Source organism: Delphinapterus leucas, unplaced genomic scaffold (genome assembly GCF_059928025.1).
Source record: "Delphinapterus leucas isolate spDelLeu-1000000601 "Yukka" unplaced genomic scaffold, BTC_Dleu_Yukka2 spDelLeu_asBTCV2_sq25, whole genome shotgun sequence".
Taxonomy (NCBI): domain Eukaryota; kingdom Metazoa; phylum Chordata; class Mammalia; order Artiodactyla; family Monodontidae; genus Delphinapterus; species Delphinapterus leucas.
Genome location: NW_028322234.1, coordinates 11,849,745 through 11,874,622, shown reverse-complemented (window position 1 = coordinate 11,874,622; position 24,878 = coordinate 11,849,745). Strand labels below are relative to the sequence as shown.

Sequence of the window (24,878 nt, the reverse complement as noted above, 5' to 3'; positions counted from 1 at the left end):
AAGCGGCTGGAGATGATGGGGAAGAGAGAAGGAGAGGTTGAGTGCTCGGAGAGGGGGCAAAGGTGGCGTGCAGAGGCCAAGTCCACGCTCAAACTGCTTTATCCAGAGGGCGCGCTGGGGGTGGAGCCACAGGCTGGGGCGTGTCCCTACGTCCTGTCCCCGCCCCTCACTCCGGCCCTCCCCAAGAACCCAGAGATTCACAAAGCGAGACCAGTGGTGGGGTGGGGAGCAGGACCGGCATAGGGGCGGGGCCTCTTCGCAGCTGGACCCCGCCCCTCAGTGAGCCGCCGTACAAAGCCGGGCGGGACCAGGGGCAGAGCCCAGCCTCAGGGGCGCGTTAGAGCCTGTCGGGCGTCAGGCCCGCCGCCGCCGTTCCCCTGGCTGGGGGAGCCGCCTCACACAGCACGGCCGCTTGCGCGGGGCGGGGCTCCAGCGTGTGTCCGCACGGCCGAGCACCGCCCTTTGACGCGCGCTCCGAGCTGGGCAGCCGCACCGCCTTACAAAGCGCGGCCATTCGGGCCGCGCCGGGCTGGGGGCGGGGCCCAGCCCTAGGGGCGTGTCCGCGCGGCCGAGCACCACTCCTGACGTACGCTCCCGCCCTCGCTGTTCCTGGCCCAAGGAGTCACCTCACAAAGCTGCGACCGCTAGCGCGGGGCGGGGCGGGACGAGGCGGGGCCGGGCCGGCCCCGCCCCCCAGCGTGCTTCCTCCCAGAGCCCAGGGCCGCCGGCAGGGGGCGCTGCGTCACGGGGCTGGACCGCAGCGGCGGTGGCGGCGAGGCGGCGCGTGGCCATCAGGCGGCGCTACCTGGCTCGGCCTCGGCCTCGGCCTGTGCGGCGGCGGCGGCGGCGGCGGCGGCGGCGGCGGCGGCGGCGGCAGCGGCGGCGGCCTGGGCCCGGGCGCGGCGGCGGCGGCGGCGGCGGCGGCGGGGCCTGGAGCCGGATCTAAGATGGCAGGAACGGCGGCGGCGGCGGCGGCGGGGCCGGGCGTGGGCGGCGCAGGGGCGGCCGGCCCGGGTGTCACGGGGCCCTGCGGGGCAGTGTCCGTGTTCCCCGGCGCCCGCCTCCTCACCATCGGCGACGCGAACGGCGAGATCCAGCGGCACGCGGAGCAGCAGGCGCTGCGCCTCGAGGTGCGCGCCGGTCCGGACGCGGCGGGCATCGCCCTCTACAGCCGTGAGTGCGGGGCCCCAGGGCCGGGCCGAGGGCCGGGCTGCGCGTGGGGGCTGCGCACGAGGCCGGACGGGCGGGGGGCCCGGGGTGGACCGGACGCAGCCGCGGTGAGGGGACCGGGGTCCCGAGGGTGAGGGGCCCTGATCCTTGGGGGCCTGGTATGGGCTCCGTGGGGCCGGGTCGAGGGAGCTGGATGTGAGGGGCCCCCGAGTGAGGGGTGTGGAGGAACGGTGTCAAAGGGGCAGAAAGAGAAAAGAGGGCGTGAGTGGTGGCCAGAGGTGAGGTGCCCCGAGCGGGAAATGGGGGAGTAGTGAGGGCCCTGAGATTGGGAGGGGGTGGGCAGGAAGTGGGGGGCCGAGAGTGCAAAGTAAGAATTCGGAGGAAGCCGGGGGTGGGGGGGGCTGGGTGGGAGGGGAGGGGGCCTGGGCGTGGGAGAGGTGGGAGTCTGTGGGCGGGTGTGGCCGCTCTAGCAGGGAGGAGGGAGGGGTGTGGGCAGCCTCTGGCTATCTCAGGGGACCCTATGGACTGCCAAGGACGGTTGAAAAGTGGTGCCCAGTCTGGGGGGACCTGGAGCACCCTGTGCCACTCATCTGGAGGGCTTGGCCTTCCGGATCCCCGAGTGGGAAACTTCTGGGTCTGGGGAGAGGGGTCCTGCGAGGGTGGTGCGAGCTGCTGTGTGTGCGCCTCGTGGAAACGTGGACGGGGAGGGCCCCTATCTGGATGCCCAGCTCCGAAGTAAGAGGTAACACGGACTCCTCCCTGGCCACGGTCTTCCGATCTTCCTTTCTGGGGATGTGAGAAGCTGGTTACATTTTCTGAAGCTAGTTTCAAAACTGACATTAAGGTGGAAAAAAAAATCACAAATGTGTTTGCCAAGGACCTCGCGTCTTTGTAGTTCATCCTTTTTCTTTCTCTTGTTACTCTTTCTTATCAGTTCTCTCCGGTCACGATTCCTCCTTCACATTTTTTTAAAAAATAATTAATTAATTAATTGTTGGCAGTGTTGGGTCTTCATTGCTACGCGTGGGGTTTCTCTAGTTGTGGTGAGCGGGGGCTACTCTTAGTTTCGGTGCGCGGGCTTCTCATTGCGGTGGCTTCTCGTTGCAGAGCGCTGGGCTCTAGGCGCGCGGGCTTCAGTAGTTGTGGCACGTGGGCTCAGCAGTTGTGGCTCGCCGACTCTAGAGCCCAGGCTCAGTAGTTGTAGCGCACGGGCTTAGTTGCTCCTTGGTATGTGGGATCTTCCCAGACCAGGGATCGAACCCGTGTCCCTCGCATTGGCAGGCAGATTCTTAACCACTGCACCACCAGGGAAGTACCTCCTCCTTCACATTTTGTTATTCTGTTACACTCAGCTTGGTCTCTCCGGGTTTCTTGCACTGATGCTCTGTGGAGTCACTGAGGGAGCCTCTCCTGGCTTTGGCCTGTGTGAGTTTTTTGCCACTTCGGGAACGGGGATTTTCTGAAGAGAAGTGTGTGGAGCAGTTGGTTCCCACACAGGATTCTCTCCACACCTCAACTTGGAAACCCCAAAATAAAGGAGCTGTGCGTCTGTCCCCAGCGTCGCACCTCTTTTTGTTGGGGCAGAGCTGGGTCTTCTTGGATCAGATGAGGAGAAAGAAGGGTATCCTCGGTGGGCATCGGAGCTCAGGACAGACACTTAAGCTCAGCAGGATCCCCCAGATCACAAGCATGGCCATTCATTCAACACGCATTAATGCGATACAGAACAAAGAAGGGCAGTGTTTCTCAAACTAGGGTTCCAGGGCTGATCCGCAAAGGAGTTCCCGGGGAGGTGGTTTATCTTTGGTAAATAAACTTGATTTTAGAACAGTTTTAGATTGATAGAATTACTAGGGAGATAATACAGAGCGTTCTCATATACTCTACACATAGTCTCCTCTCTTTACATGTTTCTCCAGGAGAGTTTTTACTTTTGTGTTTTTGTTTTGTGGATCTACTTGGAATTGTTACTAGTTACAAAGGGAACACTTCCCTTTTTAGAGGTCATTCATAACTGAAGCGATCGTCAAGAGGAGAAAGTCCATGTTTCTCAAACTGAGAGCCTCAGTCTGAAATTATTTCAGACCCCTGATGATAAAGTCTCATAGGTCTGAAATAATTTTTTCCTCTTTAGGCTCAAGTAACATTAGTGTGAGGTATTAGTGTAAAAGTATGGGTTCTGGAGTTGGCCAAAGCTGGTTGTATTAGTTTTCCAGCGTTGCCGTAACAAACTTGGTGGCTTAAACCAACGGGAATGTATTCTCTCATAGTTCATGGGCAGAAGTCCAAAATCAAGGTGTCGGCTGGGCCACACTCGCTCCACAGGCTCTAGAGGAGGATCCTTTCTTGCCTCTTCCAGCTTCCAGTGACTCCAGGCGTTGGTTGGCTGGAGGCCACAGAAATCCAGTCTCTGCCTCTGTCTTCACATGGCTGTTCCCCTGTGTCTCTGTGCCTTTTCCTGTAAGGTCACCTGTTGCTGGATTTAGGGCTCACCCTAAATCCATTATCTTAGATCCTTAATTATGTCTGTAAAGACCCTTTTTCTAAGTAAAGTCATATCCACAGGTTCCGGGGGTTAGGGCTTGGACATATTTTGGGGGGCATCCACTACGTGGGCTAGACTGGTGCCCTGAGGGTAGTTGTGGGTCTCTGTGCCTCAGTTTCCTCGACGGTAGAATGGAGATGATGACAGGACTGTGGCACAGCGTGTTTGCTCTATGAACGAACACTTCTTCTTTGGAGGCAGCACCTGCTCCGGTAAGGGCCTGGTGATGGCCTCAGAGTTGGTCGGGTTACTGCTCAGGGCGGGGCAGCCCTGGTTCCTGAGCCAGCTCCGCCTGGGGAGCACGGGCCTCCGGGGAAGAACTTCTCAGAAGTCTGCCGGGGGAGTGCAAAGTCCTGGATCAGAGATCAGGCCCGGCCTGCTGGGTGTGGAGGGCTGGCTGACGGTCCCTTGGAAAAAGGCAGAGATGGTCCAGCCACTGGGGGGACTTAGGGGTGAACCACGCTGCTGCTGGGAGCTTTAGGCTTTCTCTCGGGATGAACTTCGTCCCTGGCTTCAGCATTTCCCAACCTGGACCCTTCTGGGACCCGAATGCTTTGGCCAGGTGAGAAGGCTTCAGGAACCCTGTTGCGCTCACCTGTCCCTCGTGAGGGGAGGTCTTGCGAGCCACTGGTGATTCCAGATCCCGGGCATTCGCCTCTGTGGGTGGAACTGGGGTGGGAGCGGGTGGGCGGTCGACCGAGATATCCGCCCGAATCTCCCAGTGTCTCACATCTGGGAGCTGAGGGTCCTGAACGTGGAGTGTGACTGGTGTGAGTCACCAGCTACGCGGCCTTGAACTAGCCATTTCACCTGTAGCAGCCCTGTAGCGACACCTGTACACGTCTTCCGTTTCCTCACCTGCGATGGGAATAGTGCCACTGGGGGCCCGGGCATGCGGGGGAGGTGCAGCACGGGGTTGTGGAGCAGGGTGTCGGCGGTGAAGGGTAGATCTGTCTATAGATGTTATCAGTGGTGATGCTACTGGCGTGGAATGGTGAAGAGCTGGCTTTTCTAGGAGGGAGTCCCTTATGCTGTGGGGCTGCCCAGCTGCCTTGCACCCCCAGCAGATGGGAGGGGGGCCCCTGGGCTGCCACCTCTGTCTCAGGCAGCAGGGCTGGGAGATGGGTGTGGGTAGCAGGACAGCCAGCCCCTTTCCTTGACGTTTGCCCCCTCCCTGTGGGAAAGAGGACAGCTGAGGAAGGTCCTGTCCCAGTCACCCTGCAGTGAATGGTGACCCTCCCCACCCCTTCTTTTTTTTTTTTTTTTTTGGCCTCGTGGCTTGCAGGATCTTAGTTCCCTGACCAGGGTTCGAACCCGGGCCCCCGGCAGTGAAAGTGCAGAGTCCTAACCTCTGGACCTCCAGGGAATTCCCTCCCCACCCCTTCTTGCCACTTGATGTCACCCTGGCCCGCGTCCATGGGATTGGCTAAATGGCAATTACCGAAACTGGGCTGTTTTCCTTGGGCAGAGTTGCTGGCTTCCCGGGCCTTGAGGAAGCTTTGGCACAGGCTCTGGAGCCCTTGGACATGGGCTGCCATCCCCTTGCAGGGAGGCAGCTCCTCGGAAAGCCCATCCTGGGGCGGCGAGCAGAACAGACTCTCAGTTCCTCAGCCCCGTGGCGGCCTTTCTGGAGCTGACTGTGCTGCTTTTCTCTTTCGGTCCTCTGACCTGTCCCCGCTGCATTGGCTAGGAAGGGATGTATGGCAGGGCTGGCTCTGACGGGCTAAATTTCAGTTCGTGGGGGACGTGCCAGGGGTGGAAACCCCAGAGAAAAACCCTCTGTAAAAGCAAGGTGAAGCATGACCTGCTGTTCTGGAATCAGGACCCTGTGACTTCCTTCAGTCACCCTCCTGGTAGCCCACACCCCCGGTAGCTGCGGCAGGGGGGTGGTAGTGAGAGGGTTTGGAAGAGTTTGTCCTCCACCCAGCCTTGAGGACATTCAGTGTCAAGCTGGGGGGAAGACCCAGAAAGTTACACCAAAAGGCATTCACGTTTCAGTGGTGCCTGCTAGTTGCTGCTGGCTGCTGTCATTTATTGAGCACTTACTGTGTGCCAGGCCCTGCTTAAACCAGTGTTGACAGACCCAAATGCTTGACTTTGAGGGCAGCTGGGGAAAGGATAATTATATAAAGCAGGGCCTGTGGGCAAGCTATGGCCCGTGGACCAGATCGGGCCTGTGGCCAATTTTTTAACCGGTGACGGCTAAGGGCGGTTTGTACATTTTTTAAAAAATTAATTAAATAATTAATTTTTGGCTGTGTTGGGTCTTCGTTGCTGTGCCCGGGCTTTCTCTAATTGCGGCGAGCGGGGGCTACTCTTCGTTGTGGTGCGCGGGCTTCTCATTGAGGTGGCTTCTCTTGTTGCGGAACACGGGCTCTAGGCGTGCGGGCTCCAGTAGTTGTGGTGCACGGGCTCAGTAGTTGTGGTGCATGGGCTCAGTAGTTCGTGGGCTCAGTAGTTGTGGCTTGCGGGCTGTAGAGCGCAGGCTCAGTAGTTGTGGTGCACGGGCTTAGTCGCTCTGTGGCATGTGGGATCTTCCCGGACCAGGGCTCGAACCCATGTCCCCTGCATTGGCAGGCGGATTCTTTTTTTTTTTTTTTTTTGCGTTATGCGGGCCTCTCACTGTTGTGGCCTCTCCCGTTGCGGAGCACAGGCTCTGGACACACAGGCTCAGCAGCCATGGCTCACAGGCCCAGCTGCTCCGCGGCATGTGGGATCTTCCCGGACCGGGGCACGAACCCGTGTCCCCTGCATCGGCAGGTGGACTCTCAACCACTGCGCCACCAGGGAAGCCCGCAGGCGGATTCTTAACCACTGAGCCACCAGGGAAGTCCCGGTTTGCACATTTTTGAAGTGTTGATTAAAAAGAAAAAAAACAACCCAAGGAAGAATATTCAACCAAGACCATAGAGTCCTGCAAAACCTAAGATGTTTACTTACTGGCCCATGACAGAAAAAGCTTGCACACCCCTGGGATAAATGAATGAAACAGGCAGGAGGAGGGGGGACTTGGGGACTCAGCCCCAGCCAGGGTTGGCAGATCTGCCACTGCTTAAGAGAAACTGAAAAGCCCTTCTTTGTGTAGGTCTGTTTGTTTTGATTGTGAAGTGTCCTGATTGCTCAGGCCAGATAGAGTACACTTTCTGGACTGTGTGGGTCAGTTAGACTAATAGGTGTGGCCCTTGCTGTGTGTTACCACTGGTCTTTAGAACAGTTCTGGGAGGTCGGCACACCACTCCCATTTTACTGCTGGAAAAGCAGGGGTGAAAGGGCTTGACCAAATAACATGGCTGGCAGGCAGCAGAGCTGGCTTTGGAGTTCACGGCTGTTGGACCCTCTGCTCACTGCAGAGTGGTTCAGTGGAAAGGGGTGGTCAGGATTCAGTTTATCTGTGCATAACAGAAACCCAAAGTGGCAATGGCTTAAACAAGATGGCAATTCATTTCTTGTGCTTTCGTCCTGAAGCCTTGGAGGTTGGCAGACCAGGGCTGGTGTGGAAGCTCTGCTCCAGGACGTCCTTGGACCCAGGTCCTTCCAGCTAACCCCTCTCCCACATCCGGGGTTTGGGTCTTGTCATCATGGATCAACATGGCGGCTGGAGTCCAGCTATTACACCCTGGTTTTCAGACAGCAGGATAAAGAAAGGGACAAAGGATGCCAAGAGCATTGCCAGGTGTCTGTTAGGGAAGGTTCCCAGGGCCGTGCTTCTGCTTGCATCCCATTGGCTAGAATGCAGTCACATGGCCACCACTAGCTGCAAGGGAGCCTGGGAAATGTAGTCTTTAGTCTGAGCAGCCCTGTACTCAGCTAATTTCAGGGTTTCTCTTTCAGTGGGAGAAAGGGGAAACAGACACTGGGAGACAGTCACCTTGGCCACAGTAGGTAGGATGTGGATGTAGCCACCAGCGTTGGGAAGGATACTCCTGGATTGTGGAAAGATGCTCAAGTGGGGGGTGGGGACAGTAGTCTGGTGTGGAGCAAAAGGGTCCCTTGGAGGAGCTAAAGGATGGGTAACAAGGTTGGGCCCAGGTCACTTTCCCCGAGTAACAGGGCCTTTTCCTTTATGCGGTCAGGAGCGGCCTGCCATTTTTCACGGGGGCCTAACATGATAAGAATGGTATTTCTGAAGATTGCTCTGGCAGCAGGTTACGCTGTAGACGGGAGCAAGGAGAGAGAAGCCTGCAGAAGCTTCCAGGCGAGAGAATGCAACAGAAATGTAACCGAATAGTTTCACCTTAGTCTGCCCCTGAAGCGTGTCAGAGGCCAGGAATCATGTTATGGAACAAAAGGTGAATTCTGCCCAGGGCAAAGGCAAAGGGCAGATGGCAGAGGCCATGACCCATGGCCAGGGGTCGTGAGTGACCTGCCTGCAGGGTTAGCTCCACTGTGTGGTTAAAAGGAGACTCCCAGTATTTTAAAAATCAGAGGATTTCACATCAAAATCTGGCTTTGTACTTCTGAAAAAGCAGAAAGGCTGGCAGTCCTGGGCCTTCACACCCCGAGGCTGAGTTGGATGGCAGCGCTGCCTTCAGAAGGGGCAGGCACCCCACACGGCTAGAATCCCTTCCCTGCTTGCTGCTGCCCAGCACAGGCCTCGCACCAGGAGCCATTTGCCCTCTCACTCGCAGCGCTCTGTCTCCTTTCTTTTCTTTTTTTTAAATTTCATTTCTGGCTGCATTGGGTCTTTGTTGCTGTGTGCAGGCTTTCTCTAGTTGCGGTGAGTGGGGGCTACTCTTCGTTGCGGTGCGTGGGCTTCTCATTGCAGTGGCTTCTCTTGCTGTGGAGCACGGGCTCAAGGCATGCAGACTCAGTAGTTGTGGCTCATGGGCTCTAGAGCGCAGGCTCAGTAGTTGTGGTGCATGGGTTTAGTTGCTCTGCGGGATGTGGGATCTGTGCAGTGGTTTGTTTCTTAAAATAGAGAGGCATTTCTCTGAACCCAGGTTTCCATCGGGGGTGGGAAAATGTTTATTACCCTTAGCCCACACCCTTCTTCGTCCCCCATCCCTTTCTCTAGGCGGCTGAGTTGGAGCCCCGTGGAGCTGGGGGCTGTTACCCCAGTCCAAGTTGACCTGGCTTCCAGTCCCGAGCCCTGCCCACTGCCCACCTCCGAAGCCCCTCCCCTTCCTCACCTCTCCCTGCACCTGTGTAGCCCACAGGCCCTCACTGGCAATTTGGAAGTCTAAAAGGTATGAAAACCTAACTTCTTACTCATTTGACAGCAAGCTCTAACCTGACCCAAACTGGGGCACAATTCCCCCCTGAGCTGCCACGTGGGGCTCCCTGTAATCTCTGGGTATCCAGTTTAGAATGATGGTTCCCGCTTTTGGCTGCAAGACTGTGCTCGGTTCTGGACGTTTCCTATAGTTTGCTGGGGATAATCCACGTTATCTGAACCTTGTTAGCTTTCTTCAGATCTGAAGAGTTTGTAATCTGAAACACCGGGCCGCACGTGTTTCAGGCAGGGACTAAGGGCCTGGCGTGGTACCCCCGTTGGGGTTGCTTGGGCCCATGCGTGAGATCACAGGTGGAAAGTGGCCGGCGTCGTGAGCGGCACCTGGCAGGAAGCTCAGGCGTTAGGTGTGGGGGCCTGCGTGAGGTGGGCGTGCAGGGCCTTTTGGCAGAAGGAGGAGTATGGTGTGAACTCAGGTGACTCTGTGCTGCCTTCTGGGAGCAGGTCATATCTAGCAGAATGGAGGAGGCAAGAGAACCCTTGGCGGCAGGTGAGGCTCCTTGCCTGGGGAGCCTGAGGAGGCACCTGAGGAGGTGGTGAGTTTGCCAGGACGTCGGGAGAAATACCCATCCCAGATGGGGGGAGGGGGGGTTGGAGGGCCAGACCTGGGCCAGACTTGGCTGCTCCCATGGAGAGTGGAGGCTGGGAGGGGCTTCAGGCAGCTCAGAGCTGAGACTCTGAACCCGAAGTCCTTGGATGGCCCCTGGGAGGGGGTTGTCCCATGATCCCTTGAAATTATATGCCGCTTGCATAAGGGTAGAGGAACAAGAGTCCATAGCTGGGACCTCAGAGGAGCCTCGCCGGAGGCAACAATTCTAAAATGCCTATTAGGTCTGTGTGCTCCTGGTAGACTGTGGCTGTGACACTGCGGTTGGTTCTCTGGGCATTTTTGCCGGGAGAGGCTCCCTTGCTTTTGATCCTCCTCAGAGGGATCTGTGACCCAAGAAAGGCTGACAGCCACTGAGTTCAGCAGCGGATAGGGGAGTGAAGTGGATGCCCCTGGCTTGTAAGGGATGGTCAGTGGGAGAAGTGGTGTGTGTGTGCGTGTGTGTGTGTGTGCGTGTGTGTGTCCCGTCCTCAGACAGGGAGTGACTTTGAAAGGCAGGAATGCCAAGGGCAGGTCACTGGATTTCAGGAGGGGCAGCCCCATCCGAGGGCTGGGGTGGGGGAGGGAACCCAGGCAGATGGCAGGTCTGGGGAAGGCTGGGTGGAGTGTGGGAGAGCGACCCAGGACAGCAGGGCCCACCAGCAGTTCTCTGAAAATGGGGAGATCTGAACTTTCATTCTTTCAACCAGAAACGTATTCAGAGTGGACTTGCTGTCGCATTGTGGTCGTTACCATTTGTCTAACTTTAAACAGCGAAACTTTACTGAGCATCCATTGTGTGCCAGGTTCTGTTTTAGGAGCTGTGGGTCTTGGGGTGTGTGTGTGTGACAGGCATTAAGTCAGCAGGCACCCGCTAGTGGTCAGCGCCTTGGAGGAGGTAAAACGTACTGAGGCTTGAGAGTGCTTGGGGAGGGGCTGCTCAAAGTGAGGGGCAGGAAGGGGTTGGTCACAGATGGTCCCTGCTCAAAATGGGGCATTAACGCCACCAGGAGAAGCGCAGGTGAGGCAGTGCCTCACCATCGGCGTGACTGTTCTGTGCCTCAGTTTCCTCAGCTGTAAAACGGGAATCTTGGTAGCCTCTACCTTGGAGGGTTGTTATGAGTTGTGAGCTAATAGGAGTAAAGTGCTTAAAATAGTGTCTGCTACTCAGCAGGTGGGAAGAGCTGCTGGGGAGTGAGCCTGTGGGCCCGCATGGCCAAGGACAGCCGGGGGCCAGTGTGGCTGGAGCAGAGTGCGTAGGGGGAGGGCCGGGCCCCAGCAAGGGGCTTGGCGTATATTCCCAGAGTGTTGGGGAGGGAAGCGACACCTGTGGTTGTGTCTGGGCTCAAGCCCAGTTCTGTCCCCTGTCCTTTCCTGGCAGGGTGATCCTGGGCGAATGACTCAGCCTCCCAGATCTCAGCTTCCTTGTCGGTGGGGAGGTTCCACTGAGGGGCTTGGCTGGTGCCAGGTGATCACCTGTGCCCGGACTGTAGGCACGCTCCTAGTTTCGGGGAGCAGAGAAAAGGCGGAGTAAGAACTCCTCTCATTGTTGTGGGGGGGAAGTGGCCCAGGAGCCAGTCTGAAGAGAATGGGGCAGGAGGCCACCAACCGGAGAGAGTTGAGGTGGGAAGGAGGCAAGTCCCAGGGCAGGGGGCAGTGGCTTAGCTGGGGTCTGCTGTATCTCTGGGTCAGTCCTGCTCTCCTGGGTCCCTGTCTCTCAGCCAGGCCAAGGGACAGGCCTGCTTTGCATTCCTGGGTTGGAATGCCCGCCCTTCTCCCTCCTGGTCTGCAGCAGTCCTCTCCAGAGTCAGAAGCAGCTGGAGGTCATGATTAGCATAGGCCGTGGAGCCTTATCTGACTTGACCTTGTGACCCTGGCCAAGTGACCCTAGTTCTCGCTCGTTTCTTCCTGGAGCATGGAGAGTGGTCTTGGGGGCTGGTATTAGCCCCGCACACACAGCAGGTGGATGACATGGTGTAAGATATCATTGGTCTCCTAAACCTGCTGTGTGGTCTGGAAGAGGTGATCGTGAAACCCCCAGACAGGTACAGGAGGAGCTGGGAAGGGCACAAGGAGGTGGCCTTGGAGATCCTGCCCAAGCCCCTCCAGGTCCCGAATGACTCACTTTGTGCGTTCACCCTCCTGTTTTCTCACTTCCGGGACTTGCTTGGGAAGCTTCAGGATTCGGGGTCCCAGGAACAGTGCAGGCCGGGGCTGTTGGCACCCTTCACGTCTGCCCGGAGAAACCATGGCACTTGCCCTGACGCTTGTTACGCTACACAGCTCCGAGCTTTGGTTTAAGAACCCCGAGTCCCTGACTTCTCCCACACCCACCTCTTTTGTTCCCTGAAAACCAGTTCTGTGAAGGAAGTTGAGACCAGGCTTCACCCACGCCTGCAGGAGTTGGATATGGAGGCTCTGTGGCCCTCATGCGTCTCCCCTGGTGGTTATTCTTTAGATCACTTACTTTAATGGTTGTTTAATCAACACACACAGACGCCTGGGCCTTAGGTGCACTTGACAGTGTGTGCATCCACTGTGTAACCGCCACCCAAAGCCAGACTTAGAACTTGTCCCCCGGCCTCTGGGTGGGTTTTGTTTGGTCAGGTGGGTCTGTCCCCTGACGCCAGGCAGTGCATACTTGAAAACAGGTCCAGACTGGTGGGGCGGGGCGGGGGGGCCGGCGGGTGTGCTCCGTCTCCTACCAACCCCCATTCCTTGCGTAGTGAGAGGAGAACCCCTTTGCTTCCCTCTTTTTTCTGTCTCTTTCAATTGATTCATCGCCCACAGCTTCGGTAAGAGTGGGTCTGAGCTGTTGTTTTCCTTTGAGATTGTTTGGTGTATTTGCTCCCCCGCGAATTGTGTTCCCGTGGCCAGGGTTCCTTTTGGCTGGATGTGTTACTCGTGTAACGGTTTTGTGTGTAGAAACCTGCCTGACAACACAGGAACTGGTGAGATTCTGGCGGGGTCGGCCGCAGGCACCCTGGCAGATCAGTGCTCTAATGAAAAAGGGATGCTCTTTTAATCCCCCCACAGGGGGCACGTGAGTAAATACAATCAAAGGTAGACTGGGGGGCGTCCTGCAGACCCAAGAGGGACATTCCAGGAGCTTGCCACATTCTTCCCTGAGCTGGAGGGGAAAGCAAAGGCAGGCTGGGGCTCCCAGACTTCTGTTGTGTGTCCCGAAGGCCACCTCCGCACAGCCTGGCTCTGCTCTGAGCCCTCTGTGTGACCGGAGGTTGGCGTCCCTAGTGATGGATGAGCCCTGGGTGGGGGATGCTGACGGGTCACATGGCCTTGACTCCCTTCCACCGCCACGCCACCCCCGTGCCCTGCCTATTGCCGCTTTGAGGCCCTACCGTGGCTGACGTGGGCTGAGCCCAAACATGCGGTGGGCGGGCGCCGTGCCAGGCACTTTACGTTCATTGACTTGCCTCGCCGTCAGAACAGCCCCTTGGGGAGCCACCGGAGCCACAGCTCATCCCCGTTTCCTAAGGGAGGAAACTGAGGCACTCAGTGGTGGGCGGCAGTCGGATGCCAACCCAGCTTTGGCCCTGACGTCTCGACTCAGCCCTGCCACCCCTTGGGCGCAGGTGAGGAGTCAATGCCGTAAAGGAGAGGTAGCACCTGGCCCTTGTGGTTTCTGTCCTGTGTCGGGGCAGTGGCCCCGGTGGATTCTTCTGGAGCCCGAAGCCAGTCTTTCCTCATTCCTGCCTCGTTGCCGATTCCGTCATGGTGTCAGGCAGCCTCTGTCCCCTCTCGCCTGGGCCACATCTGGGGTCAACATCTGGTCAGGCAGCCTCGGGTGGGCGGGAAGGGGCCCTCCTACCTCAAACATCCTGTTCTCTGAGGCTGGAGGGGCTCCCGGAGCTCCGGGGGCCTGGCAGAGGCCCTTCCGGCAGCTGTGAGGCCCCAGGACATCCTGTTTGACCTTTTTCTTTGTCGATGGGCCCTCCACTGGGACTGCAAGTGGGCCTCAGCCCCCTGAGCTGGTTTCCTCCATCACTCCGCCGCTGAGGCTGCCTCTGCCTCGTCCTCCGGCCTCTTCCGGTTTGGCCTCCCTGGAGCCACCCTGATCTGAGGGTTGAGGCCCCTCAGCTGGCCAGAGGAGGGACATGTTTGAGTTCCCCAGACACCGACTGGCTCAGCTGCCTATGCTGGCGCAGCGTCCCCGGCAGCTGCGGGAGCCGGAGTGTGGAGCGTACCAGCTGCTCTGAGGGGGTCCTGCAGCTGCCCTTGACAGAGCTCGCCTGCCCACCTCCGTCCTCACGGAGCACTGCCAGCCCAGCTCCTGCTGGCACAGGTGGTGGCCGCCCTCAGTGATCCCTTCCAGCCCTAGGAGGCAGGCTCCATCAGGCTCAGGGGGATGGTGCCTGCCAGCCATGGTCAACCAGCCAGGCCTGGCTCTGCCCGGGCCCAGGGCCCATGTCCTTCCCAGGGCCTTGAGCGTGGTCCCCACAGCCCCCCAGGGCCAACTCTCCTCCCAGAGGCTGGGATGGGGTTCGGCTCTCTTTCATGAGCTGCTGAGTCCCCAGGCTGAGCCGCTTCCAGCATGTCAGTTCTCTGTGCCTTGGTTTCCCCTCTTGAAAGTGAGCTAAGTGTGCCCAGGCAGGTGGGTGGGAGCATTAGCTGAGCTACTGCACTGCGTTAGGTGTTTGCCTGGTACCACATATAGCAACAGCTTCAAAGTCATGGCCAGAGAAGAAAGGCCCAGCAGAGGAGGCCGGCAGCCCAGCGCATGGAGTGAGGGGCTGGGCTGCTGGTTTAGTTGCCTCCACCCCCCACCCCCCGCCCCCCCGCCCCCAGTTATCCGCTAAGCCCCCGTGCTTTCATGGGCCAAGGAACAGGCGCACATCTGCTGTTCCTTTTGTAGCTCACAAAGCCCAGGGCTGCAGGCTGATTAGCATGGAGGGGGCAGACATTTGCATGTAATGGCTCCCGCCCAGTCGGAGCCCCTAGTATTCTTTTCAAAAAAGCCAAGCCCTTTCTTTGGTCCTTCTTCTCTTGGGGTTGCCCTTCCGCACACCCCACAGTTAGACTCGTCTTTGGGCCCCTCCAGACCAGGCCTGCAGGACCAAAGCCTCCAACCCCTAAAGGCAGATATCGCCCCCCAGCCCCCATGGACCAGCCCTTTGAGAGGAGTCCCTGCTGACACCCCCTCCCCGGCCCCTGACCCCCTGAAGCCAGAGCTAACTTAGGAGGTTTGGGTGTCTCCAGTGCGGGGCCTCTTCTCCAGCCTGTGGTCAGCCCCACTGGAAGGCGGGGAGAGGTGACAAGGGGCGGGCCAGCAGAGGTGGGTGGCTATTATATTGTGAAATATTTTCGAAGAATGAAGGAGAATACAGCCAACACCAAGAGCAGCCACTGCCACCTTAAGAGATAAAACGTTGCCCATAGAGCAAAGGGCCCCCTAACTTGTCTCCTCCCAGGGAGGTAACCTCCTGTTCAGCCAACACCGGTGGTCAGCCTTCACAAGAGGCCACTTTGACGTGGCCTAAAGACCCAACCTGGCACCTTTGAAACCTAGGAGCAAGACTTTTCCAATCACGGTATGAAGCTGGTGCCTCTCAGCCTCGGCCAGATGGCTGCTCTGGGTCTGAGTGGCCTGCACCAAGCCTGGCTGGGTGCCCAGTCGGGCTGGTCCAGTGGCCAGATGCCTGGTCTGGGCCCAGTGTGGCCTTGTGTCCAGAATTCTCTCTGGGATTCCTTCTCTCCAGTCTTTGCGTCTGGTCAGAGTGCCATGGGGCTGTGGGGCCCCGAGGTGGATGTTTTGTGCTCAGAATCCCTGCTATGTGCCTGTGGGTCTTGGGCTGGGCACAGGGTGTGTTGGTCCTGATGACGGTGCTGAGCGATGCATTATTATTTTATTTTCCTCGACCTGGGGGGGGTGGAGCCCCAGGTGGCAGAGCCCAGATTCGAAGCTGGGTCTAACGAACTCCAAAGCTGGAGTTCTGGGATCTGCACGTGCCGTGGCCTCCCTGGCAGGGAGGCTTCAGGAAACCCAAGTCTCTAGTGGCCCCGGGCACCCCAGCCTGGCCCCGCCTGCTGCTTCTCCTCCATCACACCCAGTAAGGGGGGGAGGGTTGGGTGCAGGCCTGCGCTAGGCAAGACATCACCGGCTGAGAAGCCAGTGTCCTCCATCCTCCAGCCCTAGAGGTCACTTGGGTCACAGGACCTGAGGCTGCAGAGGAGGGATCAGAGCCATTCCCACTACCCTCCCCCCACACCAGCAGGGTCTGACCTGCTCACTTCGGAGAGGGCCCAGGCGACTTGAGTGGGCACCAGGCCTCCCCCGCTGTCACGATTGCCTTTTGTCTGCTTATCCTTCAGGAACGTGGTAGAAATTCAAACCGCTCAGGAGGGTGTAACATGAAAAGCCCGTTTCTTCGTCCTGCCTGATCCTGGCCTGCCCCCCGCGCCGTCACTCGTCTTCTGGTGCGCCCTTGCTGCGCGGTGTTTCAGGCACAAACGGGCTTGCGTGCACACATCTCCCCAGGAACCCACTGGGCTCAAGGTTCTGCAGGTTTAAACCATGCAGTCATTTTGTGGTGTTTCTTTCTAGACAAGCCCCAGGCAGGCAGCACGCCTGGCCCCTCCCCCTCCCCGGCCCCCCTGCTCATTTTTGCACCTGTGGTGTGTGTGTATTTTACACCATCTGCCCCTAACAGTGCGGCTTGATCATCTTAACATGTCAGCGTCTACAGACAGAAATCTATGCCTTTCCATTGGCTGTACCTTCTTTCACTCATTCAGTGGCTCTTTAGGTTTTTCTGCTGCTTTGGACAGTGCTGTTATCTAGGTGTATCTTTGCAGACATTCAGAAGTAGAACTGTAGGATAAGGCCCCGCAAGGGGACTTCTGGGTCAGAAGTCTTTGACAGAGATGCCCAGATGGGGGCTGGCCCAGTGCGCCGGGGTGCTTGGGGGAGGGGGTGGGATTCACCCCGGGACAGGGCCAGGCCAGAGGAGCCCAGGGTGACCTCATGGTCCTCAAATACCCCAGGGCTGGGCAGTGCGGCAGCAAGTGCTCTGAGCGTCTGCGAGGACAGCACTGGAGCAGCCGGCTTAGGTTACAGCCAGAGACGGAGGCCAAGCCGGGCTAGGATTCCCCGGGGTGGGATTCTCTTCCGAGACCGTAACCATGGCTGCTCCTGATTATGCAGTGCATAGGACACTTACTAATGCCTCCCTTATCTCATGGAATCCTCACGGCAGGGAGGGTTTTATCCTCACTTCATCCCCATTGCACAGATGGGGCTCCTGAGGTTCGGGGTGAAGGCAGGTGGTGGGGCCCTCCAAGTGGGCTGTGTCCTCTCACCCTGCAGGCTGTGCCACGATCACCTTTGGACAGATGAGGAAGCTGAGGCCCGCAGTCACATCTGGAGGGCGGCACGGTTGGCCCTGAACCCAGGTCTCCCTGGATGCCCATTCATTTTGACCACTGCCCTCCTGGCCTTCCCTGCTGTGGAAGCGGGGCAGTGGGGCCTGGTGCCTCTGGAAGACGGGAGGCCCTTTGAGGAAGGCGAGCCCTGCATCCCCCCAGGGCCTGGCTCGGCTTGGATGTCGCCGCCTAGGTAGCCTGTAATCTGTATTGCACAGGGCATCGTGTGTATCAGACCCCCGAGTCCCTCCAGCCCCTCTTACCCGGCCTTCTCACTGGTGTCGCCTGCCTCCCTGTGGTGCCCGGGAGCGTGGGAAGGCAGGGCCTGGCTGGCTTGTTCACTGCGGTACCCTCGTGCCCATGCTTGGCACCGAGCGGGCTGCAGGCCGAGCCACCCAGTGAGCCGATGGCCCTGAGCAGAGGGTGGGCCGAGGAGAGCACCCTGATTTCTCCACGCCTCGTCCTCCTCTTCACCCAACCCTCCTCTCTCCTGTGGAATATTTTCCTCTGGAAGGTGAACAGCCTGTGTTTTATTTGGCAGTAGGAGGTGATTTAATAAAAGACCTCACATATGGACAGGCGTCCCCCCACCCCCAAGTCTGCCAAGGTAAATAGCTTTAATTATGCCTTGCTTGTGGCTGTAATAGTTTTTCTGCTAGAAAGGCAAGGACTTGAAATGTGGCCCTTTTTTGTGTTTGTTGCTTTTCTTTTCCCCCTGAACTGGTGGCTGCTCTCCCGTCTTGCCCTCCACCTCTCTGTTGTCCAAGAGGCAAAGAGACACTCTCATCTCACACGAGGATGGAAGGTTCTACGGGAGGAGAGAGCTTGACTCCAGGCATTTATCTCTATTCCACTGGGTCCCTCTGACACAGGTCTGTCCAGCCTGAAGGGCTCAAGGACCCCCTGCTTGTTCCAGAGCAAAGGGGAAGGGGAGAGAGGGCAGAGGTTACCGTGGGGCTGCCCAGTGCCCAGCATCTTCCAGTAGTTAAGTGACCTTCCCCAGGCCACACACGCCCTCGGCCTGGGCAAGTGGACCCCCATTCTGGCTGCCTCCTGCATGTAGGGAAGGGGCCCAGTCTCCCTGACCCCAGGCCCCGGGGTGGGGGCCGTGCAGGTCAGCATCCCCAGGTGCTGGGCTGGGCACTGGACCAGCCACGTGCAGAGCCCTGGATTCAATAAGGAGTCAGCCTACGATCAGGGCTCGTCCAGGAAGTGCTGGAGAACCTTCCTGGTCTTCCTCCACCTGGAGGAGGTAACAGGGATGCAGGGGAAGAGAGGCAGGGTGCCAGGGAGGGTCTGCGGAGCCACGGAGGCTGGAGAGAAGGCCTTCTGCCCATGGTCTGGAGGGTGGTGAGGTCAGCGTGGCTTGACGGGGCGGTGGAGGGGCTCTGTCGAGGTCGTCCGTGTTAGCAGGGGCTCCATAAGGAGTTTGGACTTGTTCCAGAGGGCTCTGGGGAACCACTGAGGGGTGCAAGCAGGGAAGAGAACACAGCAAATCAGCCGCATTAGATGCTGTGACTGGGACATGACTGGAGGCTTAGCACGTCCCCCGGGGTCTTCTGGTCAGTGTCCCTGAGAGAGGATGCCTACCCCTCCCTGAGGCCGCCAGCTCTTTTGAGGCCCTCCTGGGTGCCGGGCCCCGCTTTGGGCCCAGGAGTGAGGGTGGGGAGCAGGGTGTTGCCTTCAGACCTGGGACCGGGGATCCCCCGTGCCTCAGTGTCTGCCAGATTCTGCTGCCCTGGGTCCCACGGTGCTGCCCAGGGAACCGACTGGGAGGGACATCGGGTGGCGCTGTGCTGGCTGGGGGCAGGCAGCCTGTCCCCGAGAGCCGCCTGCTTCCCAGCCTCCGTCGTCTCCTGCCGGGACGGCAGCTGCCCTCCAGCCCTGGCCCTCTCTCGGCATGGGGTCCCTCTGGGTACTGCCCGTGGCTCTGGGGGAGCCAGACTTCTGAGCCCCAGGTCCACCGGGGCCTCTCTCACCTCCGCCACAGCCTTCCTACAAATCGCCCGTCTTGCCTGGGAGCCTCTGCAACCTCTCTGGGCTGCAGCCAGGAAGTCCCAGTCGCCCGCATTCTCCCTGCTGGGCCCCTGCAAGGAAAAACACTGCGCCTGTGTGTGTCCCCTACTCTCAGCACTCACACTGAACACTTCTGATCCCCAGGTGTTGGGTAGGTGTCCCCACACACGCAGCAATTCTCCAACACCAGCCGGCTGTCTGGCAATTCAACTCAATTCTGAAACTGTCTACCTGGAGGTAGTGTCAGATCCCACAGGTTGAGGGCTCAGTCCTACAAGACTGTACACACCCCACTTCAGACGCCAGTCGCAAGTTCGGCTTGGGTCATCTGTGCTTCCCATCAACCTGCTATAAATCAGAGGTTCCTAGGACCTCTTCCTCAGGTTCGATTAATTTGCTCCCGCAGAGCTCAGGAGAACAGTTTACTTACTAGATGACTGGTTAATACAGAAAGATGCAACTCAGGAACAGCCAGATGGAAGAGCTGAACAGGGCGAGGCGTGTGGGAAGCAGTGCAGGGCTTCCGTGCCCTTTTCGGGGGCGCCAACCTCCCAGCACCTCCACCTGCTCACCAACCCGGAAGCTCTCCTGAACCCTGTCCTTTTGGGGTTTTTTGGAGGCTGAGGAGGGGGGTACTGAAAGTTCCAGCCCTCTAATTACTTGGTTGGTCCCCACATGGCTTTCTAAGTCCTATATCCTGGGGTGGTTGAAGGGGGCTTCACATGAATCATAAAAGACACCTCTATCGCTCTTATCACTTGGGAAACGCCAAGAGTTTTAGGAGCTCTGTACCAGGAACAAGGACCAAATAACATATGTATTATAGATCACCGTATTACCACCCCCCTTCCTCTCTGCTTTCCCACATGCTGTTTCCTCTCGCTGGAGCATTTGTTCCCAATCTCTTTCCCTGGCTGGTCAGGTGCCATCTCTAGCCTCCCACAGTGCCCCTGTGCCCCTGGCCTCAGTGCCCAGCACCTGGGGATCCTCGTCACTCTGGCCGCCCGGCTCTCCTCACCCGCTCTGGGATGGGGAGGGTGTCTCCTCTCACGCACTGCCGGGTTTGTAATAAAGTTTTATTGGCACATAGCCATGTTCCTTTACATATTTTCTGCAGTGGGGTTGAGTCACAGTAGCAGAGATTAAATGGCCTGAAAAGCTGAAAGTATCTATTTTCTGGTCCTTTACAGAAAGAAGCCCAGAGGGGTGGTGTGCACACTGGCTAGGAGCACAGACCTGGAGCCAGTCGGCTCAGCCCCTCGCCCTGTGACCTTGAGCGAGATACCTAACCTGTCTGAGCCCCCTTTTCTCATCGGAGCCAGTGGGGGTGGTAGCAGTAGATACAGGGGTGCTGTGAGGGGTCCGTGGATAGCGCAGGAACAGAGCCTGGCACCTGGGAAGTTATTACTCACAGTCTGGCCTCCCAGCCCCATCGTGGTCTCAGCAGGGTGTGAGTGGGTAGGTGCTGGGCCACGCCGCCTGTGGAAGCTCAGTGTTTGTGACTTGGATATTCAGGGGCCTTGCTCCCCAGGGAGCAAGACAGGTGGGGTGGTTTTCCTAGCTCCCCCCCTGCACCCTGAGCGCTGCATTGCCTGTGGATTTGTCCCTGGCTATTCCGGCCCCTCGTCCCCTGGCCCCAGAGCCTGGGCGGGACAGACTGCAGTGTGGTGGCTGGGAGGCCAGCCCGGGGTGGCAGGCCGGGTCCAGGAGCAGGGTGGACACGTTTGTGATGGCTGCGGCATGACTAATACTCCTTGGGCCGAGTTCGTTTCAAACCGTTCAGAGCCCGTCTTGGGTGAGCCTCTGCGGAGCCTGTTCACTGCTCAGCCCTCCCATCCCATCACTTCAGGGAAGAGGGAGACCGGCTCTGCCCTACCTGGCTGCGGAGGGGATCCCAGCACAGCCTCCTGGCCTGCAGCCCCCTTTGTGGTCGCCCCCAGTTAGAGCGACGCGGCAGTCTGCCAGCCCCTCTCCCGCTTCCTGTCCCCACCTCTCCGGGGCCGCGTACCTGCAACAGCCCCCGAATGTGCCGGCTGGTGTGACCAGGGTGGTGCTTTCTGGCTTCGTTTCTGGAGGCAGGGCACAGAGACCAGTTCTGCCTCTTGCACCACATGCCCACTGCTGGGTCTGGGCCCTGTGGGCTCCGGGCCCCTTTCCTGGGGGGAGAAGCCCTCTCCCAGGAACCCCTCCCCCGGGGCCCAGGAGGCAGGCTTCACCACCTGGCTGGGATAGGCCCAGCGCCACCACTTCTGCCCACTGTCCTGGGGGCCCCCTCCCAGTGAGGGGACGGGGAGGGGAACAGTGATGGACCAAAGGTGCAGAGCCCTGCCCACTGGGGACTGGGGCGCTGGGCATGGCCATGGGAAGGGGCTGGGGAGAGGAGGTCCTTGACTGCCAGTCCGAGAGCTTGGACTTCTCCTGAGACTTTAAAAGAGGTAGGAGCCTGGTCCGGCTTTTTAAAATTATTTTTTGGTTTGTCATATATTTACCTAGCATCCCGTGTGTGCCAGGGACAGGCCTGTGGGTGTATAGCTGTGACTTATACAAAATGCTGGCACCATGGGCTTTGGTGGTCCCACCTGTGATGGGACAGTTCAGGTTGCCCTTAGCCCTGGCTTCCCTGGCCCGAGCCTCTGGATGCGGCCAAGCTTCCCTTAGCCACAGGTCCCTGTGGTCGCCTGCCTGGCGCCAGGTTGCAGGGGCTGCCTAGGGCAGCTGGTCGGGTTGCCAGGCTGCTTTGTAAACAGGCCCTCCCTGGTCTGCTCGCTGCCACACAGGAGTAGCTGACAGATCGGCTTTATTTTCTGCCCCAGGAGTGGGCATGGGTACCACGTCAAGGTTTCGGGTCCCTTCCTGAGACCCATTTATAGCTGGACTTGGGAGCACCTCGTCTTGGGTCCCCTGTGGGTGTGGCGTGGCTGTGAGCCCGGGGCTGGCCTCCCAATCCGCTCTTCCCTCCTGCCCGCTGTCAGGAGGCTGCCTGTGCCCTGCTCCCCCCTCCCTCCAGGAGGTGGCACCTGGCTCCAGAGGTGGGAGGTCATCTGGCAGAAACCCAGGCTGTGGCCCCAGGAGCCTCCTCCAGGCTGTGGCCCAGGCTTAGGGCTCACACTAAACAAGGGGAGAGCAAGGGGCCCAGCGGACACCCGTAGGCCCTTCACATCCAGATTCACCCATTGGGAACATTTTTCTTGTTCTATTGAGATAAAATTCACATAGCATAAAACAATTGAGTTGCATTTAGTGCACTCACAGTATCAGGTAACCATCATCTCTATTTCCAAAATATTTTCATCATCCAAAGAGAAAAACCTTGTTTCCATTAAGCAGTCATTCCCCATTCTCCCACCCTCAGCCCCTGGCAACCACGAATTTTGCTTTCGGTCTCTATGAACTGACTGGTTCTGGATGTTCCATATATATGGGATCATATACCTGTGAGCTTTTATGTCTGGCTTCCGTCACTCAGCATAAAGTTTCTGAGGCTCATCCGTGGGTTGGGACCTTATTTCTTTTTATGGCTGAGTGATATCCCATTGTATGGATGGATCACATTTTGTTCATCCAGTCATCAGTTGATGGACATCTGAGTTGTTTCTACTTTTTGGCTGTTTTGAATAGTAACACTTTGAATATTTGCATCAAGTATTCATTTGAATACCAGCTTTCAATTCTTTGGGGTATATACCTAACGAGTGGGATCGCTGAGTCAAATGGTAATTCTGTGCGGCTGTACCATTTTAAGTTCCCACCAGCAGGGTCTGAGGGATTCAATTTCTTGCCAACACGTGTTATTTCCCCCTTTTTTGTTTAAAATTACAGCCGTCCTGCTGGGTGTGCAGTGGTATCTAATTGTGGTTTTGAGTTGCAGGTCCCTGATGACTAATGATGACGTGCACCTTTTCACATGCTGGTCATTTGTATACCTTTGGAGAAACATCTCTTCAAGTCCTTTGCCCGTTTTTGAATTGGGTTATATTTTTGTTGTTAAGAGTTCTTTATATATTCTGGACAATAGATCCTTATCAGGTATATGATTTGTAAATATCTTCTTCCATTCTGTAGGTTGTCGTTTCGCTTTTTTGTGTGTGTGTGTGGTATGTGGGCCTCTCACTGTTGTGGCCTCTCCCATTGCGGAACACAGGCTCCGGACGCGCAGGCTCAGCGGCCATGGCTCATGGACCCAGCCACTCCGCGGCATGTGGGATCTTCCCGGATCGGGGCACGAACCTGTGTCCCCTGCATCGGCAGGCGGACTCTCAACCACTGCACCACCAGGGAAGCCCCCGTTTCGCTTTTTTGATAGTGTCCTTTGATGCAGAAAGTTTATTTAAATTTTTTTTTTTTTTTTTTTTTTTGGCCATGCTGCATGGCTCTCAGGATCTTAGTTCCCCAACCAGGGAGCGAACCTAGGCCACTGGCAGTGAAAGCACCGAGTCCTAACCACTGGACTGCCAGGGAATTCCCCAAAAAGTTTATAATTTTGATGAAGTCCAGTTTATGTAGTTTTTCTTTTGATACTCTTGCTTTTGGTGTCATATCTAGGAATCCATTGCCAAATCCAAGGTCTCAGAGATTTACCCCTCTGTTTTCTCCTAGGAGTTTTATAGTTTTCACTCTTATGTTTAGGTCATTGATTAATTTGAGTCAGGTTTTATATATGGTGTGAGGGTAGGAGTCCAGCTTCATTCTCTTGTACAGGGAGACCCAGCTGTCCCAGCACCATTTGTTGAAGAGACTATTTTCTGCCCCTTGAATGTTCTCAGGACCCTTGTTAAAAATCAGTGGGCTATACGGGACTTCCCTGGCGGTCCAGTGGTTAAGAATCTGTGCTTCCAAGGCAGGGGGCATGGGTTCGATCCCTGGTCAGGGAACGAAAATCGCACATGCCGTGGAGCGGCTGGGCCCGTGAGCCATGGCCCACATGAGGCATGGCCAAAAAATAAAAAACAAACAAACAAAAAAATCAATTGACTATAAACATAGGGTTTATTCTGGACTCTAATTCTATTGATGTATATGTCTCTCCATTTGCCAATACTATTCTGTTTTGATTACCATACCTTCGTAGTGCGTTTTGAAATCGGGGAGTGTGAGTCTTCCAGCTTTGGTTTTTTTTTTCAAGATTGTTTTGGCTGTTACGAGGGTGATTGGGAACACTTTGCACATTTGTACTCATGCTTCTCTCTATAAATATATTTTGTCGTTGTTGTTCTGCAGAATAATGCTCCTGTCACATCCAGATCATTTGAAGTTATGGCTCCTGCAGTCCACATATTTCCCCACTTGGCCTTTGTAGCTGTTGAACGGTGTTCATTAGGCTGCAGTCCAGGACCACACCTGGCATTTGATGGTCACGTCTCTTTAGCCTCCTTCACTCTGGAATACTTCCCAGCAATTTTTGCCTTTCCTGACTTTGGCCGTTTTGAGGCAACCAGGGAGGTTGTCTTGCAGACTGCCCTGTGATCTGGCACTGTCTGTTGTCCCCTCGTGATGGGACCAGGGTGTCTGTTCCGCTGCCCCACGTCAGGGCTACAGCTTCGGGTCGGTTTGTCTCCTGGTCATGCTGTGTCTCACGGTTCGGCTGAGGTGGGGTGCCCCATGCTTGTTGAGTGAATGACTAGTAACAGTAGTAGTGGCGGGTGCGGGGATGCAGTGCTTCCTGTATGCGTGTGTTGGGCCTGACCCCTGTCCCACCGTTGGTCCCGCTTGACAGATGAGAAAACTGAGGACTCAGACCTGCCCTGGTGACACACTAAGTGGAGTAGGTGGGGCGTGAACACAGGCCATCTGGGTCCTGTGGCCACACTCACAATACATGCAAGAAGGAAGGGGCTCAGCGGGAGGAAGCAGAGGCGCCACTGGCATTTCTTTCTTGACCCCCGCCCACCCCTGCTCAGCTCTGAAGGCCGACAACGCCCCCGTGTGACACGGAGGGGCTGGTGGCTGAAGGC

At 57.3% G+C, this 24,878-nt stretch overlaps 1 protein-coding gene and 1 long non-coding RNA gene across 8 annotated transcripts in view; one reads left to right on the top strand and one right to left on the bottom strand.

The window, feature by feature from the left end:
- Window positions 1–932: 932 nt before the first annotated feature.
- The window catches only part of CARM1 (coactivator associated arginine methyltransferase 1), a 41,415-nt gene continuing 17,469 nt past the window's right edge, over window positions 933–24,878 (top strand). For 6 of the 7 annotated variants that reach the window (XM_089905467.1, XM_030764445.2, XM_022557035.2 and 3 more), the window contains exon 1: window positions 933–1,173. In XM_089905467.1, coding sequence (XP_089761593.1) covers window positions 948–1,173 — 226 coding nt within the window. In that variant the 5' untranslated portion in view covers window positions 933–947. Of the gene's footprint in view, window positions 1,174–1,911; window positions 8,902–24,878 lie in introns of those variants that run through there. The other variant, XM_089905469.1, reaches the window with a different exon arrangement.
- LOC149744079 (uncharacterized) lies at window positions 8,356–11,925 on the bottom strand. The gene is made up of 2 exons (XR_016391509.1): window positions 11,657–11,925; window positions 8,356–11,032 (listed from the first exon to the last, which is right to left on the bottom strand). It is a non-coding gene; the product is annotated as an uncharacterized LOC149744079 (long non-coding RNA).